This window comes from Elgaria multicarinata, chromosome 4 (assembly GCF_023053635.1).
Source record: "Elgaria multicarinata webbii isolate HBS135686 ecotype San Diego chromosome 4, rElgMul1.1.pri, whole genome shotgun sequence".
Lineage (NCBI taxonomy): Eukaryota > Metazoa > Chordata > Lepidosauria > Squamata > Anguidae > Elgaria > Elgaria multicarinata.
In genome coordinates this window covers 33,774,208-33,790,367 of record NC_086174.1, presented here as the reverse complement: position 1 = coordinate 33,790,367, position 16,160 = coordinate 33,774,208, and the positions used below count along the sequence as shown (strand labels likewise).

The window sequence follows — 16,160 nt, the reverse complement described above, 5'->3', positions numbered from 1 at the left end:
TTAACTTCTTATTACTTCCTGACTATAATAGTCTGTGGTAGGTTCAAACTTGAGCTCAAGACCTACTCTACCCATCATACCAGGTGTTAGACAGATGTGCTGATACAGCTCTGCACTTATCATGTAGTGACGAAGGCATCCTGTGCATCCTGTGCATCCTGTTGATTCTTCATCCCTTCCAGTTTCCCAATACACAGATTCTCTCATAGTTTCTACCTATGACATGTGGTGTTCAAGCACAGTGGTGATTTTGTGCAGATGTACATATTACTTTTTTACTACAGATGCACAAAAACCAACAACAACAATTGAAGATGTGTCGATAGCATGTGCTGCAATTATGAAGGGAGTTGATTTCAGATAACTCATGGTTTGTTGTTGTTGGGTTATGACTCTGGTTAGTTGGGGTAGAGACAAGCCAGAGCTCCTGGTTGACATATAATGCCAAACAAATTACAGATGGAGGGTTTGTGGTTTGTTTAGCTGATCATACTAGCAGAAGGAACAATCAGACAGCATAATGAAAAGAAAGTTGAATCAGAAAATAAATGTCAGGATTCCCAGCATCCCTACTTAGGAAATTGGGTCCTGAAATCATCATCTTCATAGCTTCTCAAGAAGATTTTGTTAGGGATAGTTTAAAAAACAACAGTAACATTGCATGTCCCAGTTCCAACAAGATATAGAGCCCATTTACAGCATGTATACTTCAAGGCCCTTTCACTTCAGCTATCTCTTGTGTCACCGAAAAAGGGGAAAGGGTCTACACACATGCACAGAGGAAAAGGAGGGCCAGGAAGAGCAGGAGAAAGAAATATCATGGTTCACATTTTAATTCTTAAATCAAGAATTGTATGATACAAGACAGTATCAACACAATTCCTAATGCAGTTCAGGCTCTATTACAATGTCACACCAACCATGCAGGGCAGTTTACAACCGTGCAGCAGTAGTTTTCATGAACCACTAATTTGGGAACTGTAAGTTGCACTAGTGGTTTGTTCTGATAGCGTCGGGCCAGTATATGATACTACCTAATGTGTCCAAGAGTGGTGGTGGGGAAGGTTGCACATTTTCCCTGTACAACGTTTCCTTTATTTATTTAAACAAATGATGTTTGAAAGCTGCTTCAAAAAATTGTTGTGTTTATCACTGAACAGAACAATCAGTGTTTGTGAGAAAGGGCAGTAAGACATTTTTGACACATACACACACACACCCCAACATTCTGCTGATGGAGGAAGTTCTGTCAGTGGGAGGCGGTGATTCTTTCCCCTCCTCCACTCCCTGCAGCATCTAAATCTGTTCCAGAGGGTTGGGAAATACTCTGGAGCAGATTTTAGAGCAGTGTGGATGGCTACAGAGGGAAGGAAAGAGGGAGAAAATCCCATCACAATAGTGGATGCCTTCTAACATGCTGTTGGATTTAACCCATAGTCCTGGTCCAGTGAAATTGTTACATCTATGCCGTTTCCTCTTGAAGCACTCTTTTGCTTAAATTGAAAGATTTTGACTATGTCGTAAAGAAATGCTTCCCAAGGTTATAGCTGCTTAATGGGGGAACAATGGCTAATTTCTATCCCTTAAATTTTGTGGTGGAGAAAATAAGGTGCTTTGATCTTTAAATGACAGCTTCCTGAATCATTATAGTGAATTAGTTAATCTCTCCCAGTAGCTGCCCTATTCTAGCTTCCTCTTGGGCACCCTCTTTCTTAGACTTAACACAGAGCTTCAAATCAGTGGATAAACTACTGCTGTTTTCAACACAAAACCATCCGGTATGCCCTCTTGCTTTCATGCGTTGCTAAATTCTCACGTTAAAGGTCATCCAACTTTGTAAAACAAGAACAACAAAAAGTGGAACTGAGCTCTGCAAAATGCATTTTTTCTTTTCTTTTCTTTTTTTCTTTTTTGGTAAATCTGGATTCAGTGTTGTATCTTAATGGTACATGCCAATTTGCAACTTTCTCTAACATGCAGACATAGTGCTTATAGTGGCCAGAATCCAAAGAACTATACACCCCTAGTTCTGTGTTTGGCTTGCATTTCTTGAATAGCAGCAGTCACCGCTTTCCGCTGAACACATTGCAAAGACCTTTCCTTGGAGGAAAAAAAGGCGGGATATAAATGCAAAAATAAATAAAAATAAATAAAAATTGGACAGCTTGTGTAAGTGTGCTCTTGCACACTTACACAAGACCTGGGGATTATTATTTTTAAAGGACCCTATTTGCACGATTTCAAGATAAACAAATAAAATCCAATTCGTGCAAATTGCTACTATTAAAAAAAATAGAATCTGTGTATTGAATTGACTCGGTACAGATCAAGTCGATGCCAGCATGGGGAAACACAGCAAAATCTGCCAGAGTTGAACCAGAAAAATTATCACGTTTTCACACATACCCAGATGGAACTCCCCAACATCCCTAAGGTGGCGTACATAATCCACCTCCTCTCCATTTATCCTCACAACAACAACCCTGTGAGGTGGGTTGGGCTGAGAGTCTGTGACTGGCCCAAAGTCACCCAGTGAGCTTCCATGGCTGAGTGGGGACTAGAACCCGGATCTCCGGACTCCCAGTCTGACACTTTAGCCACTACACTACACAATATGTGTAGCCTTGCTTTGTCAATTTCCTTCAGCTGTTAATGGGAACAGGGAAGTGGAATAGGTAACATACAAGGAAACTGACAAGGCAAGACTGCATATAGGCTAAATTGCTGTCGGGGTCAATAGCCCTCCCTCTACATGAACAACATAACAGAAATTCGAAACTTCACGCTAGTCAAGGTTTTATTATGCTAACAGTATAGCTTCAATGAAATGCAAAGACTGCTCTAGGGCCTAAATAGTTAACCCTGAGCTTTCTATTAGGAAAGGCTTTTGCAAGGTAGAGAATTGCCACCCAATTGATGATTGGTAGCTGTGGTGAACCCCTCCCTTAGGGGGACTCTTATTCTATGTACTCAAGTGAGAGGCTATTCTGGCAGAGTGTCCCAAGCCCCTCTCTAACTCAGCCCACTTAGAGCTTCATCCCACGTACCTGATTCCCTCGAATTATCCCCTACAGTGCTAAGCTGTCGCTGTTGTTGTTGTTGTTGTTGCTACCGGGTGGCTAGATCCTTTGCATAACAGGAAATGGGTTTAAGGGGGGAAATGTAAAAAGATCATAAAAAATCAACGGATGACCCAATCCAATTAAAGTTTGGTATGTTTAAAGCTCTCCTTAATATCTGTCACTGTGTCAATTTTAATGTCTTTATCTTTAAAGCCTACACAGATGTAAGCATTTGTTTAATTTTCCTTCAAATCCTGCTCCTGCGCCCCAGTGGCTGCTCAGAAAACAACAAATGATACGCTCAAAAACTAGTAGCAAAATATTTTGGTTAAGAAGTGCAATTAAAGCAGATTATAAGCTGGAAAACATCGGAGTCCTTTGCATGCAATTTGCAGTGATTGCACAGTACAACGCTGGTGTGATAAAGCTCTTAGACTGATGCACACCCTTGCATCAACCTACTCATGCCCCTCTTCTGACGCTTTGGAAGGGACTAGGTTTCCCATGGGAGGGAGGATAAGCCTTGGGAAGATTCTTCCCCCACTCCTGGAGACTCTTCAGGAGTTTCCTCTCCCATACTCTGGTCTAACTCTGAATCAGAATTGGAATAATCAGAAACCTCAAGAGTCCTGGTGTCAATCCTGACAGTTGCGCACAGTTGTGAAGGCCTGGAGGTGTGTGTGTGTGTGTGTGGAAATAATAGTAAGATAAAGGAGGAATAAAAAAAATGTGAACATAGTAAGTGCACCAAGGGGGTGGGAGGAACCATATCTCCCACTCAGCAATGTAATCCTCTCACTATAAATGTTGACCTGACATTTGTTAGTGCCCTCCTCCCTTTCAACACTTCCTTTCATTTCCTGGAAGTCCAGAAAGGAAATGTCCGCTCTGTTCATTGCCCAGACTTTTTAAATTTGCACAAATTTAGAAGCTGCAAAGTAATGGAGGGAAATTTTTCACAAATGGCAAGACCTGGGAAAAAAAATGCACAAAATATTTCTGGAAACGGAGAAAAATCCACTACAGTCCACTGTCACTTACTGGAACAGAAGTACTGCAGAATCCCATCGTGCTCAAATGGAACAAAATTCCCAGCATCGCACATCCGTTAACATGAAGAAAGTTAAAAAACAATTCTGATATGGCTCAGTAGTTTGTTTAAAGTAAAAATGTTTATACTCACACACACACACACGGCATGCATAAGCACATGGGTATACATTAAAGTAGCTTTTCGGATCCCAGCCAGGATATGCTTTTATATCTTTTATGGTCTGACCATATAGTTTTCTACCTCAAACCAGAATTCAAAGGAGTTGGATTAGAGGTTCTGTTCCGTTATGAGCAGAAAGGCACAACTAGTTGCTGCAACTTGACAATAGCCACAATAGAAAAAGAGGAACATGAGTGTAGATGTCCTATATCCTAATAACCACAAATAGATTTCTTTTCTTTTTTTAGAATGGAGTTTCCTGTCTCCTCCTTCCTGCTGCTCATTCCTAAGTTCCTGAAAACCTCTTCAATCCTATAGAACAGCATTCAGTTCAGCATGAGTATTGCAGCCACTGGGGCAGGGAGAAATTGACAGAAATCAGAGACTCTCCCTGGTATCAATGGAAGTGCTTTCTGTTTATGCCAAGTTTCCATTGGGTCCAAGCCTATCTAAACTACATTTAAGAGGATTAAAAGAAGAACATGACAAAATCAGTATGATAAATGTATAATCGCAAGAGACTATTTATAAGTAAATAAGGGCTCGATCCTATGCATGTTTAGACTGAAAACATGCATAGGATTGTGCCTTCAGTATCAAATTTAGCCCAGTTATAAGAGTAGATCATCCAAAATTATTCAATATACTATCACGTTGATGAGGTGTATGGTAGTGAGGGTGGGGTAGAATCCAACATGCTGTATTCCAACATCTCTTTGATAGTAGTCCAAAAGCTTTACCACCCATGCAACCCTGCAACTGTTTCTTTTGTAGTAATAGTTTCCCATGGCTAGTCAGTTCTACCCTTCCTTTCTTGTTTAATAGAGACAGTAACATTTTCCATGCTACTTGCCAGTGTGCTAATTGTGTAACAAGTTCCCTTAGTTCACAAGTACTTGCTTATTGATAGACACGACACAGTGACCTGATCAGATCTTGGGCATTCGCCCTAGAAATGGAGGATTTTGACCTGCAGAGCACTCAAATAGAGTGATTAATTAGGCTTTGCTTAAATGACTCCTATAGGAGTTGACTAAAGCAGGTGGTTTAATAGAAAGGGTACTTTCATACATCATAATAGCTTCTGGAATATACGCTGGAAAAATAAGAAAGCAAAATATTGCATGAAAGTTTAACCAGTCATTAACACTCCTTTTAAATGAACAGCAATTGAGATCACAAGACAATAGGAAAAACCAATAAGAACGGGAAAATATATCTTGTTAGTGGTTACCACCTCAAGAGAGACTGATTTTGGTGATTTTGTATTTTTTTACCAAGCAAGTTTCACCAAGATTATGTAGTTAGAATGTCATGCCAAGTTGTATAGAAACCTTGTAGGCCCCTTCCAGCTCTACTATTATCATAGAATCATAGAATAGTAGAGTTGGAAGGGACCTATAAGGCCATCAAGTCCAACCCCCTGCTCAATGCAGGAATCCACCTTAAAGCAACCCTTGACAGATGGTTGTCCAGCTGCCTCTTGAATGCCTCTAGTGTGGGAGAGCCCATGACCTCCCTAGGTAACTGGTTCCATTGTCGTATTGCTCTAACAGTCAGGAAATTTCTCCTGATGTCCAGCCGGGATCTGGCTTCCTGTAACTTGAGCCCGTTATTCCGTGTCCTGTACTCTGGGATGATTGAGAAGAGATCCTGGCCCTCCTCTGTGTGACAACCTTTTAAATATTTGAAGAGTGCTATCATGTCTCCCCTCAATCTTCTCTTTTCTCATGCCTAGTTGTTTCAGTCTTTCTTCATAGGGCTTTGTTTCCAGACTTATTTATTTATTTATTTATTTAAAGCATTTTTATAGCACCGCCTCACCATTTCTGGCATCGAGGCACTTTACAATAACATATAAAACAATTCCATTAAAACCCTCAACCCACATTAAGACAATTCTATTAAAACCCTCACCCCCAAACCATTAAAACCATTAAACCATTAAAAGCCCTCATCCTGATCATCCTGGTTGCCCTCCTCTGTACACGCTCTGTGATTCTGTGAAATCTTCAAAGCCAGTTTCAGAGCATTAACTGTGCTATAGTAAAACAAACAAGCAAACTGAAGTTACTTGTGGCTCTTTAAAGATAACAAATATATTGTTCTATAAGTTGTCATTGACTAGAGCCCACTTTGTCAAATACACGAAGTGGTCATATAAGTCAGGGACAGGCAACCATTTTGGATCCGGGGTGCATTTGAGAAACTGTCCTTGATGCCATTATAAAATGGCGGTCATGAAAGGCATGGCAAGGGACATGTAACCTGCCCAAAAGACTGAATATAAGGCAGGAGTGGCGTCGGACCCCCGACACATTAAACAACTCCTTTGAACCCATCATTTTTAGCATGAAGAGAAACATCTTTCACACCAATAGGGATGATTTGAGTGTCCGACTGGGTCCACGAGGGCAGCAGACATCCCCTGCCATATCCGGCCCAGTCGGATGCGTTCAGTATGAGTGCGGATCCATGCCCAAGTGCTCGCCCTGGCTTCTGGCCCTTTCCCTCCACTGTGTTAATGGCGACTGCCGTTAACGCAGCAAGGGGAAGTGAGTGATTTCTGGAGGCTCCTCTACACACCAATCCTAGTGGCTGGTATGAAAATGTATTATTATGGGGGGGTTATGTAGGAGGTTTAGATCAACTTGGTACATGCAAGGGAAGGTTTCCAGAGGTGCATAGGTGCCCAGCTAGAGGGGAAAACTCTCTCTGTGTGTGAAAGATAGAAAGACCAACAACACAGTACTAAAACATACATTTTAAGATATATATATTTTAGCTTCTGCCCTAATTAGTAGTGTGAGATGTTAAATGGGTATCAGGAGTAGCAGTTTAGAAATGCTAGAGATGAAAGTTCCTTGGGAGAAAAAAAAACACAGAGATATTTTTATGTTTTAGGTGATGCAAACTTCAGTAGGTCTTAGTAGCTGGGATAATTTGCTGGCTAATTCCAGCCCATTGTAATATAAGGTGACTAATGTAATAGATATGCTACTAGGTTGGGGGTGGAATGGATTACTTGACCAAGCATAGTGGGCCGGGAGTGGGGGAAGCAGCTTTAATACATAGCATTTTCAGTTAAAGGATCTCTGGGAGAAGCCACTGAAGAGTTGCTATCAGTTAAAGTAAAGTATACTGGTTGATGGACCAATGTTCTATTTCATTGTCAGGCACCTTATTATTAAGCACCTCACATCTGTTATTTAAGATTCTCTTACCGTCCCTTCCAAAACATAAAAGCATCAGAGTTTTCTATGGCCTTCCGTGTTTACCTCCTTCTTTTATACTCACCTGATTCTCAAGAGGAATGGTCAACTGCCACCTTGAGGTTTTACATCAGTTGCGTATTTGTAATACACGGAGGGTGTTGCAGGAAGAAATATCTTTTCTTTCATGTTGTAAATTACAACATAATATTACCTTGCCTGGACGATTTTACACTGTTTCATAAGGGAGGATGAAGATAATGCAAATAACTAGGATGGATTCACTTCTGCCTCCCCCTCACTTTAGATTTGTTTTCATGTGGTGTTTTTGTCGTTTGCTTTCATGTTATTGTGAGCTAGGAGTAGCAGTAACCTGAACAGACATTTTTAAGCCTTGCCAGAATGAAATCTTTTCCATGACGATACTGCTAAGCTTGTTTGTGTTCCTGTGATTCAAGACTTCCTGTTAACAGTGTTTTGTTTAAAAGTGTTCCAAGTTATTTTTATCAAAGACCTTCAGCATCCTTAAAGATTTCTGTGACTAGGTGCTCTGCAATCATAATGACCTAAGAATTCCACTGGTTTTTAACATCTCACCTTATTTATTCCCTGGTGATCTTCCAGGCCTGGCTCTCTGATGTGGCTTTATAGACACGGACAACTTTGGACTATGAAATTACTGATCTAAGAATGTTTGGTGTCAAGAATAGCTTGAGGAGCAAGAGACCAGTGTCTCAAATCTCTGTAATTTACTCTGCTGTAATTGCATTTGTTTTATAGCATGTATACAAACCAAGCCAGCTGATTCACATTAATATACTTATTATACTTTGGACTCCGAAGCGAATGCAGCTAAAGTTTGTGTCTGATGCAGTGCTTATACGTTTCCAAGCCCAATTCAAGGTGCTGGTTTTATAAAGCCTTACATGGCTTGGGACCACAATACCTGACGGAACGCCTCTCCCAACATGAACCTACCCCTACACTGCGCTCAACATCTAAGGTCCTCCTCTGAGTGCCTACTCCAAGGGAAAGCTCAGAGGATGGCAACAAGGGAGAGGGTCTTTTCAGTGGTGGCCCTCCAATTATGGAATGATCTCCCTGATGAGGCTCACTTGGTGCCAACATTGTTATCTTTTTGGCACTTTCTCTTCTCCCGGGCATTTAACAATATATGCTAAGTGTTTTTTTTAATGGAACCCAGAACTGTTGTTTAAATGGATACAGTTTTATACTGTTGTTTTTATATTTTTGATGGTTTTAAATTTTGTATATTTTTTAAAGTTCACTGTTTTTAACTTTTGTAAACTGCCCAGAGAGCTTCGGCTATGGGGTGGTATAAAATTTAATAAATAAATAAATTACCGTATATTTCTGTGATCATCTCTGTGTTAGTCTTTCAAGTAATAAATAAGTAGATTCTCTGTTGTAGCACACACAACAATGGGCCAACCTATGCATCATACTCAGCCACCCTAATGGCTGTTACCTATGTCAAATGAATTGTGTACAAATGTCTTGTCAAATCATGGAGAAAAATGTCGCTAATTCAGTAGTAAGCCTTTGCAGATGAACAGCTTGTGGTACAGCCATGTAAGCCTTGAAGGTGCTCACCCACAGTTAACACCTGGGAAAAACAGAGTAGACACACAGGTCACCAGGTCTCCCTTATTATGGTGAAATGTATTGTAGTGCTATTGAAATTATAGTAATTATTTCTCAGTTTGCATCCACACATTTATAAATTAGCACATGCAAATGTTTTGCAAATATATGACCTCCTTTTTTTTTGGCAATGACCTCCTTACACCCTGACAGAATGCCACATGGAGTTATTTAAAATGGCCTCTCTTGGCGGCCATAACTCTCTTACAATAGTGGCAGTAAAGATTCATATTCTCATTAACAGCTATGAACATATTTTGTAATTTGGGTTAGTTTGCTGATATTGACTTTAAACACAGCTATGGCAAACAATGCCTGACAGAGAATAGGTTGGTAGGTGGCGTATACAATTTGAATGATTATGAGAACTCTATAATGTTAGAAGGACACATTGTACTATCAAAGCTGTGCTAATTTGTTTTTGTTTTTTTAATATTGCAAAAATCTTTTATCTTTTCCCCTCAGGTTTCCTGGAATTCTCCTTTCATACCAAATGGGGAAATACTTAGTTATGAGATCCGGATGCCTGACCCTCGAATCACTCTTACCAACAACTTGTCGTCATCAATGAGCCACATAGTGACCGGTCTGATCCCTTTCACAAACTACTCAGTCACCATAGTAGTCTGCTCTGGAGGTGGCGGCTACATTGGAGGATGCACAGAGAGTCTACCTGTGTACGTGATTACCCATCCATCACTTCCCCAGAGCATTAGCCCTTTGTCTGTGATCCCAATTAGCGAGTCATTCATTGCTCTTTCCTGGCAGCCACCATCAAGGCCCAATGGACCCCACATAAGGTAATGTACATAACAAAGTCTGCAACTCTATTGAAATATTATCTTTTATATTTGTTTAGATAATTCATATTCAAGCTGTGGTCAAGGGAACTCTTGGACCACAGCTTAACAGGGACTCCTGAATTAAGATGATCAATAATGACGGAGAAGCCTGTCTAAAAGATTGCTTGCCCACTGCACCAGCAGGGGAATATTAATTCTTAATATTTCTAGGGCACATTTTCAGTTCATGTGAGGCCCGGTAGCCCAAAATGTTTCCCAATACAATCTGCAAGATTTTTAATGGTGAACAAATCAGTGTAGAATAGTTCCCCAAAGCATCCTGCCTCAACTAAGGTCAGCTCTTCATTATGCAAGCACAAGGCCAACTGCAACAGAGAAGTCAAAGCAAGCCAATAGTCAAGCGCAGTGTACCAGGTGAACATGGATTTTCCAGTAAAAAGACAGATGTAGCCAAGGTCAAATACATAGGATATCAGTCAAATATGACAGAGTTTCAAAAAGCAGGTTCAAAGGCCAATAATACAGCCGTTCAAAGACAGGTCAAGGGGCAAGATATAGGCGCTGCAGCAGTAACATTATTTCCAGCAAAGGCTAGACTGAGCAGGCAGGCTTATGTTACCAGCATCTCCTGAACTCCACCCAAGCCTCAGCTGCAGTACATTACAAGCCTTGCTCCTGAGGATTTCCCTCCTCTTGAGCAATCCTTTGGAGCCAGGAATTTCTTCTTCTTACAGGAGCCCAACTAATTTGTCTCTTAAAACAATAACATTCTCTGGAATAGTGTGGTTATTCAGCCTCTGACTTTGAAGCAGAACTCTCTTCCTCCTGTGGGGATGAACCTGTGGTCCTCTCCCCCAAGCATCCCCCCCTCAGGTTTCCTGATATGGGTGTTTCCATGGCATCATCCATCTCTAGGAGCTCTAGCTCCTCAGAGGAACAAGATTCCTCCAACAAAAGTGAAAACAACTAATCTGTTGTTATAGCTCTGTCTATTTTGGAAGTGGAATTCCTCTGTGGTGATCCAGACTTAAATTATGCTATGAATTGTGTCTTATCTGAGACCATCCTTCCTGTCATGATTTTTTTCCCCCTGGGATAAGAGAATTCCATATTTTTCTGGAAATCCAGCAACTTTCCACTAGATCCAAAGTCCTTTGTCTTGAGTTAATGTTGGCCAATATTACAGTGATGCAACAAAGAGAGCTGATAGAAAATTCAGTTGTGGTACAATACGGAATTGGGGATATGAAGGGTTTGTCGATGTATAAAGTGCCTGAAGAATCAGTGTATCAGTCTTCCACATCACGCCGGTTCCAGAGTCTTCTGCTACAGTGTTGATTCCAACAATGACCATCCACTAGCTGAATGCAACCCCCTGGCAGAATGGATTCCCTATCGTGTGCCTCCCAAATCTGCTCTAGAGGGTTAGGGAAGACTCCGGAGTAGATTTGTGGGAAGGGGGAGGAGAGAAAGCAGAAATCCCCCTGTGTGAGCTGACATCTGCTTGTGCAAAAATGTTATTCCAGTGTAGCACTGGGATGGTTCTAACTTTAGATACCACTGCCTAGGGCAGCACTTCTCAACTGGTGCCTTCCAGGAGTTTTGGACTACAACTCCCATCGGTCCCAACCAGCCAATGGTCAGCACTGATATAGTCTCAAACATCTGGAGGGTTGCAGATTGGCAAAGACTTGCCTAGGAATAAGAAAATGAAATGATACATCTGCACATGCTCTGAGATATTACCGTATTTCTTCGATATTAAGACGCCATCAATTGTAAGACGCACACTAATTTCAGTACCACCAACAGAAAAAAAGCTTTGATTCTAAGAAATAATGAATGCACCCGCGATTCTAAGACACACCCCGTTTTTAGAGATGTTTATATGAGGAAAAAAGTGTGTCTTAGAATCGAAGAAATACGGTATTGTTTTTCTTAATATGTAACTGTGACATTCTTGCAGACTAATTACTATGCATGCATTGTAGAATAATAAAGCAGTTTTGGGGAATAATAAAGCAGTTTTGGAGAAGCAATCTACACTTCCATACATTTACAGTACGAATCTCTTACCACTGGTGAGAGAAGTAATACAACAAAACCTGCACTGCAAACTTCATTTTCTTCATGGTGTGGCCATGCTGCTTCCAACCAGAACAACCACTCAAGCAGTTGCTCAGCACAATGTGATGGAGAGAAAAGTGGATAGGGCAGCCACCACCACCGAAGGTGATTTTTACGCAGTTACTTGCTGGTGCTTTAAAAGATTGTGATATTTCTCATGCCTTTTCCATCAAATTATAGGGAGACCGACCAGAACTAAATAATTCTGGCTTTTTATGGAGGGGCGGCAGTTCTGTTGACGTTGATAAACTAATAACATTGAAATGGTTCTTATGATGGGAAGACCTCAGAATATTTTGAAGATGTTAACTTTGGAATTCAGTTTCTCCAGCTCTCTTGGGGACTAGAGTTGAAGAAAACAGTACAAAGAGAAACAAACTTGCAATCCACAAATGAGATGAAGTCAGAGTACTTGAAGTTGCTTTTCTTTAGTCTTGTTGATTTCAACCTAAACCCTACAATGTAGGCTGAAAGTATCCCTTATTAAGGCCATAGCCCACAATTTGTTTATTCCAGTGCTGATCCTAAAAAAGTACCGTAAATATATACATGCTACAAGCCAGCAGTTTTTAACTCCTTTGTTTTTTATTTCCAAATTCTATTCAAAGCACTATGTACAATTTTTTGCAGCTTTCTACTCTTTCATCTACATTACTAATATGCGCATGTGCACTGATTAAGGCAAAAATGCTTTAACATAAATATATGCATAATTAGATTAAGGTTCGTGTGTGTGTGTGTGTGTGTGTGTGTGTGTGTGTGTGTGTGTATGCTTTGGAGCATCATCATATGGGGGAAATCACGTTTCCTTTTTGTCACTTCTCCACCCCTGCTTCTGTCCTTCATTACAATAAAACACTTGTCTGATGATGCCCTTGATGGAACACCACAACAAGGCAAACTTGGAATTGCATATATCTGTATATACAGTTACAATAATATAATTTTGTGTGATGGTTTCCCAATGTTCATATGTACATCAGTAAAACATGACAGAAGACAAAGCCTTGGTGCAATCATCTGTACAATCACATCAAGATTTCTATTTTGAAGGTTTTATCAATGCCCAAGTGTCATTGGAAAAGTAGAGCAGTGGTCTTCCAGTGGTGCTAGACTTGGGACCCACTTTCAAAATTATCTCCATGCCCAACATGGCAGCAGCTTTTCTGTGACCCATCTGGACTGATCTCATGACCCATCTTTGGGTCATGACCCAACAGTTGAAGATCACTGGTGTAGAGAGTGGAAAAGATGCAGATGAACTCAAAGAACTAAAAGGTGCAACAAACTTAAGGATACTTCAGGAACTTAACTGATCTGCACCTCCCAGACTAATATTCAGATTGGAACATTGCTCTCCTCTTGAAGAAAGTTTACAAGGCAGTGAGGGTGAAAAATTAACAAATTTCTCATGTATCCCTAGATGCAAATGCCCAGGGAGTGACAGGATATGATGACATGTATAGAAAAAAAAAACACAAAAACACGTGGCCATCTCCATGGGCCCATCTATATATCAATCATATACAGTGTTCCTGGGATGGTGCTGTCCTTCCTGGTATGTTGGACAGAAAAAAGATGGCTGGGCTCAGATGTTCAGCCATCTTTATTTTCCATATAATGTCCCTGGGAGTGATGGCATATCACCAGGTCCCATCACTCCCAGGGGCATAGGTGCTGCAAGGAACAGCTATTACCTTTAAAAAAAGAGACACAGAGAGAAAGAAGATACACTTTATTAAAGAGCAGCCCTGGGACCACATCCTAAGTCCTTTAAAAAAGAGGAAGAAATGTGAAAACTGCTTCATAATGAACACATGTGTAAGTCACAAAAGGTGGAATTAGATTCATCTGTCCATTCCTAAGCAAAGTGTGCATGGTCCAACCCTATAATTAATTTTAGGAATTAATTTAATTAAATTGGAATTCAGGAGGAACAAGTGGGACCTGAAACAAAGTCAGTATTCCATTCAATTCCCCCTGCTACAAGGTTCTTGATTTCTGTCCCCCACCGCAACAGTCAATCTGCATTCTATGGCTACTGAGCATGCTCAGTCATCATTGGATTGTTTTTGGCTTTCCTGAGCTTGCTGATGGCTCACTCCTGTGAATGGGGGGGTTGCTGTTTTAATTACATAAACACCACTGATCATCAGCAACAGAGAAACTGTTGGAATACAGGCCAAAGACAATCTACAGAACAATAATGGAATGGAATGTGAAAAATGCACATTTCTAAAAGTGACTGGTTACAATGACAATTTCTAGAGTGTTCCATGGGGAAAGCATTATAATTAAGCAAATTCTAACTGGTTTACATTTGCAGTGTGGATGCTGCTTCTGCTATAAACACACAACTGCAAAGATTCCATTGAGTTTTTCTTCCGTGACTTAAGCCTTGCTTGCTAAAGGAGTATATCTATTCAAACTTCAGTCAAGTTATTCTAAAAGGTTATGCAAACGTTTAATGTCATAAGCCATTAAACACTCTCATATTCTTTCTTCCTAATAAAAGAAGTGTTACGAAACATATCACCATCTGTTTTGAAACTAGTTAGGTAAGTTTCAGAAAGTGTCAAATCCTGAAACATTACATTTACATTTTACAGCTGTAAAAACAAAATAATGTGTGACTTTTAAAAACAACCTGTTTTGGGGGGTTGTTTTTTGGTAATAACATTAGTTGAGATAATCCCAGCATTCTGCTTGTCTTTTGTGTTAGATATGAGCTCCTGAGACGTAAAATCCAGCAGCCACTTGCATCAAATCCCCCTGAAGATTTAAATCTCTGGCACAATATTTACTCAGGAACTCGGTGGTTTTATGAAGATAAGGGTCTTAGCAGGTGAGATTACAAAAACTATAAAAACAAATGCTAGCATTTTGTATTGCCCATGCTTAATAGTTCAAAGTGTTTCTTGTGTCTTCGTGTTGTGAACATGTTAATTATGTAATGAAATATTTTCTGTCATCTCCTTTGGCATTACCCTTATTAACACACCTGGGTTATGTTTCTTTGCTGTTTTATCACTCTTGTGTCCTGCATCCAATTTTGTTCTATTTTTTAAAAACACCATACTCAGGAACTGCTGGGGTAGTGAGCAAGCCATTTGCACGTACTTAATTTTAAAGAGAACTCATAGGATACAAGCACCAGGTTGCCTTAAGGCAGTGGTTCTCAACCTTCCTAATGCCGCGACCCTTTAATACAGTTCCTCATGTTGTGGTGACCCCCAACCATAAAATTATTTTCGTTCTTCTCTACACGATCCATTGTCATGGGATGGTTTGCTAATGAAAATAATACATAACAATAGCTTTAATAATACAAAAGATGATGATACATGACATAGTTCAGTCAATACAGTTTCCTAAGACCATCGGAAATATGTGTTTTCCGATGGTCTTAGGTGACCCCTGTGAAAGGGTCATTCGACCCCCAAAGGGGTCCCGACCCACAGGTTGAGAACCGCTGCCCTAGGGGATCAGCTCTGTAAATCAGTACTGTGCTTGTCTAGAGAACTTTGGGATGCCTGGAATTTCACTATTCCTTCATAAAATCATGTGTAGTCCCATCCCTGCCCCATAGACTTCCGACACTTTCATGTTAGCTAAAGCAGCCTCTGAGGCTGCAATTTCTAATAGGAGAAAAACCAACCCAGGGCATCCCCTTTTTTATTTTGCTGATTTTCAACCTTCAATTAGCCTTCCGTCTTCTTTTAGTCTTAGGGTCAAAGTATATGTTACATTCAGTATATAGTATGTAGCTGACTTGCTCGTTTGGATTGGGGCCACTATGTGCGTACTTTCAAGTAAACAAAAGCAAGAGCATCAGCTGCATGCTATGTAATTAACATAACATTTCCTCCAATCCCGAAGTGCCTCCAACTCAAGGTAAATGAGGAGGTTAAAGCACTACCTGAGTAGCCCTCATGATCTGGGAAGCTCTGTGTGTTTGACCCATGGAAGTCTAGCGTTTGTCATGCTTGATCAGCCAGTCCAAATTCAGTCAAGAAGCCAGATGCTTCTGGAAGGCTTTTTTCAGTCCCCAGAGCCAAGTTATTAAATCCTTTGTTTA

The 16,160-nt window shown here is 40.5% G+C and overlaps 1 protein-coding gene across 1 annotated transcript in view; it reads left to right on the top strand.

Moving 5' to 3' along the window:
- The window catches only part of USH2A (usherin), a 594,633-nt gene that overhangs the window by 372,440 nt on the left and 206,033 nt on the right, over nucleotides 1-16,160 (top strand). The window contains exons 42-43 of the mRNA XM_063125387.1: nucleotides 9,618-9,952; nucleotides 14,805-14,927. Coding sequence (XP_062981457.1) covers nucleotides 9,618-9,952; nucleotides 14,805-14,927 — 458 coding nt within the window. The remainder of the gene's footprint in view (nucleotides 1-9,617; nucleotides 9,953-14,804; nucleotides 14,928-16,160) is intronic.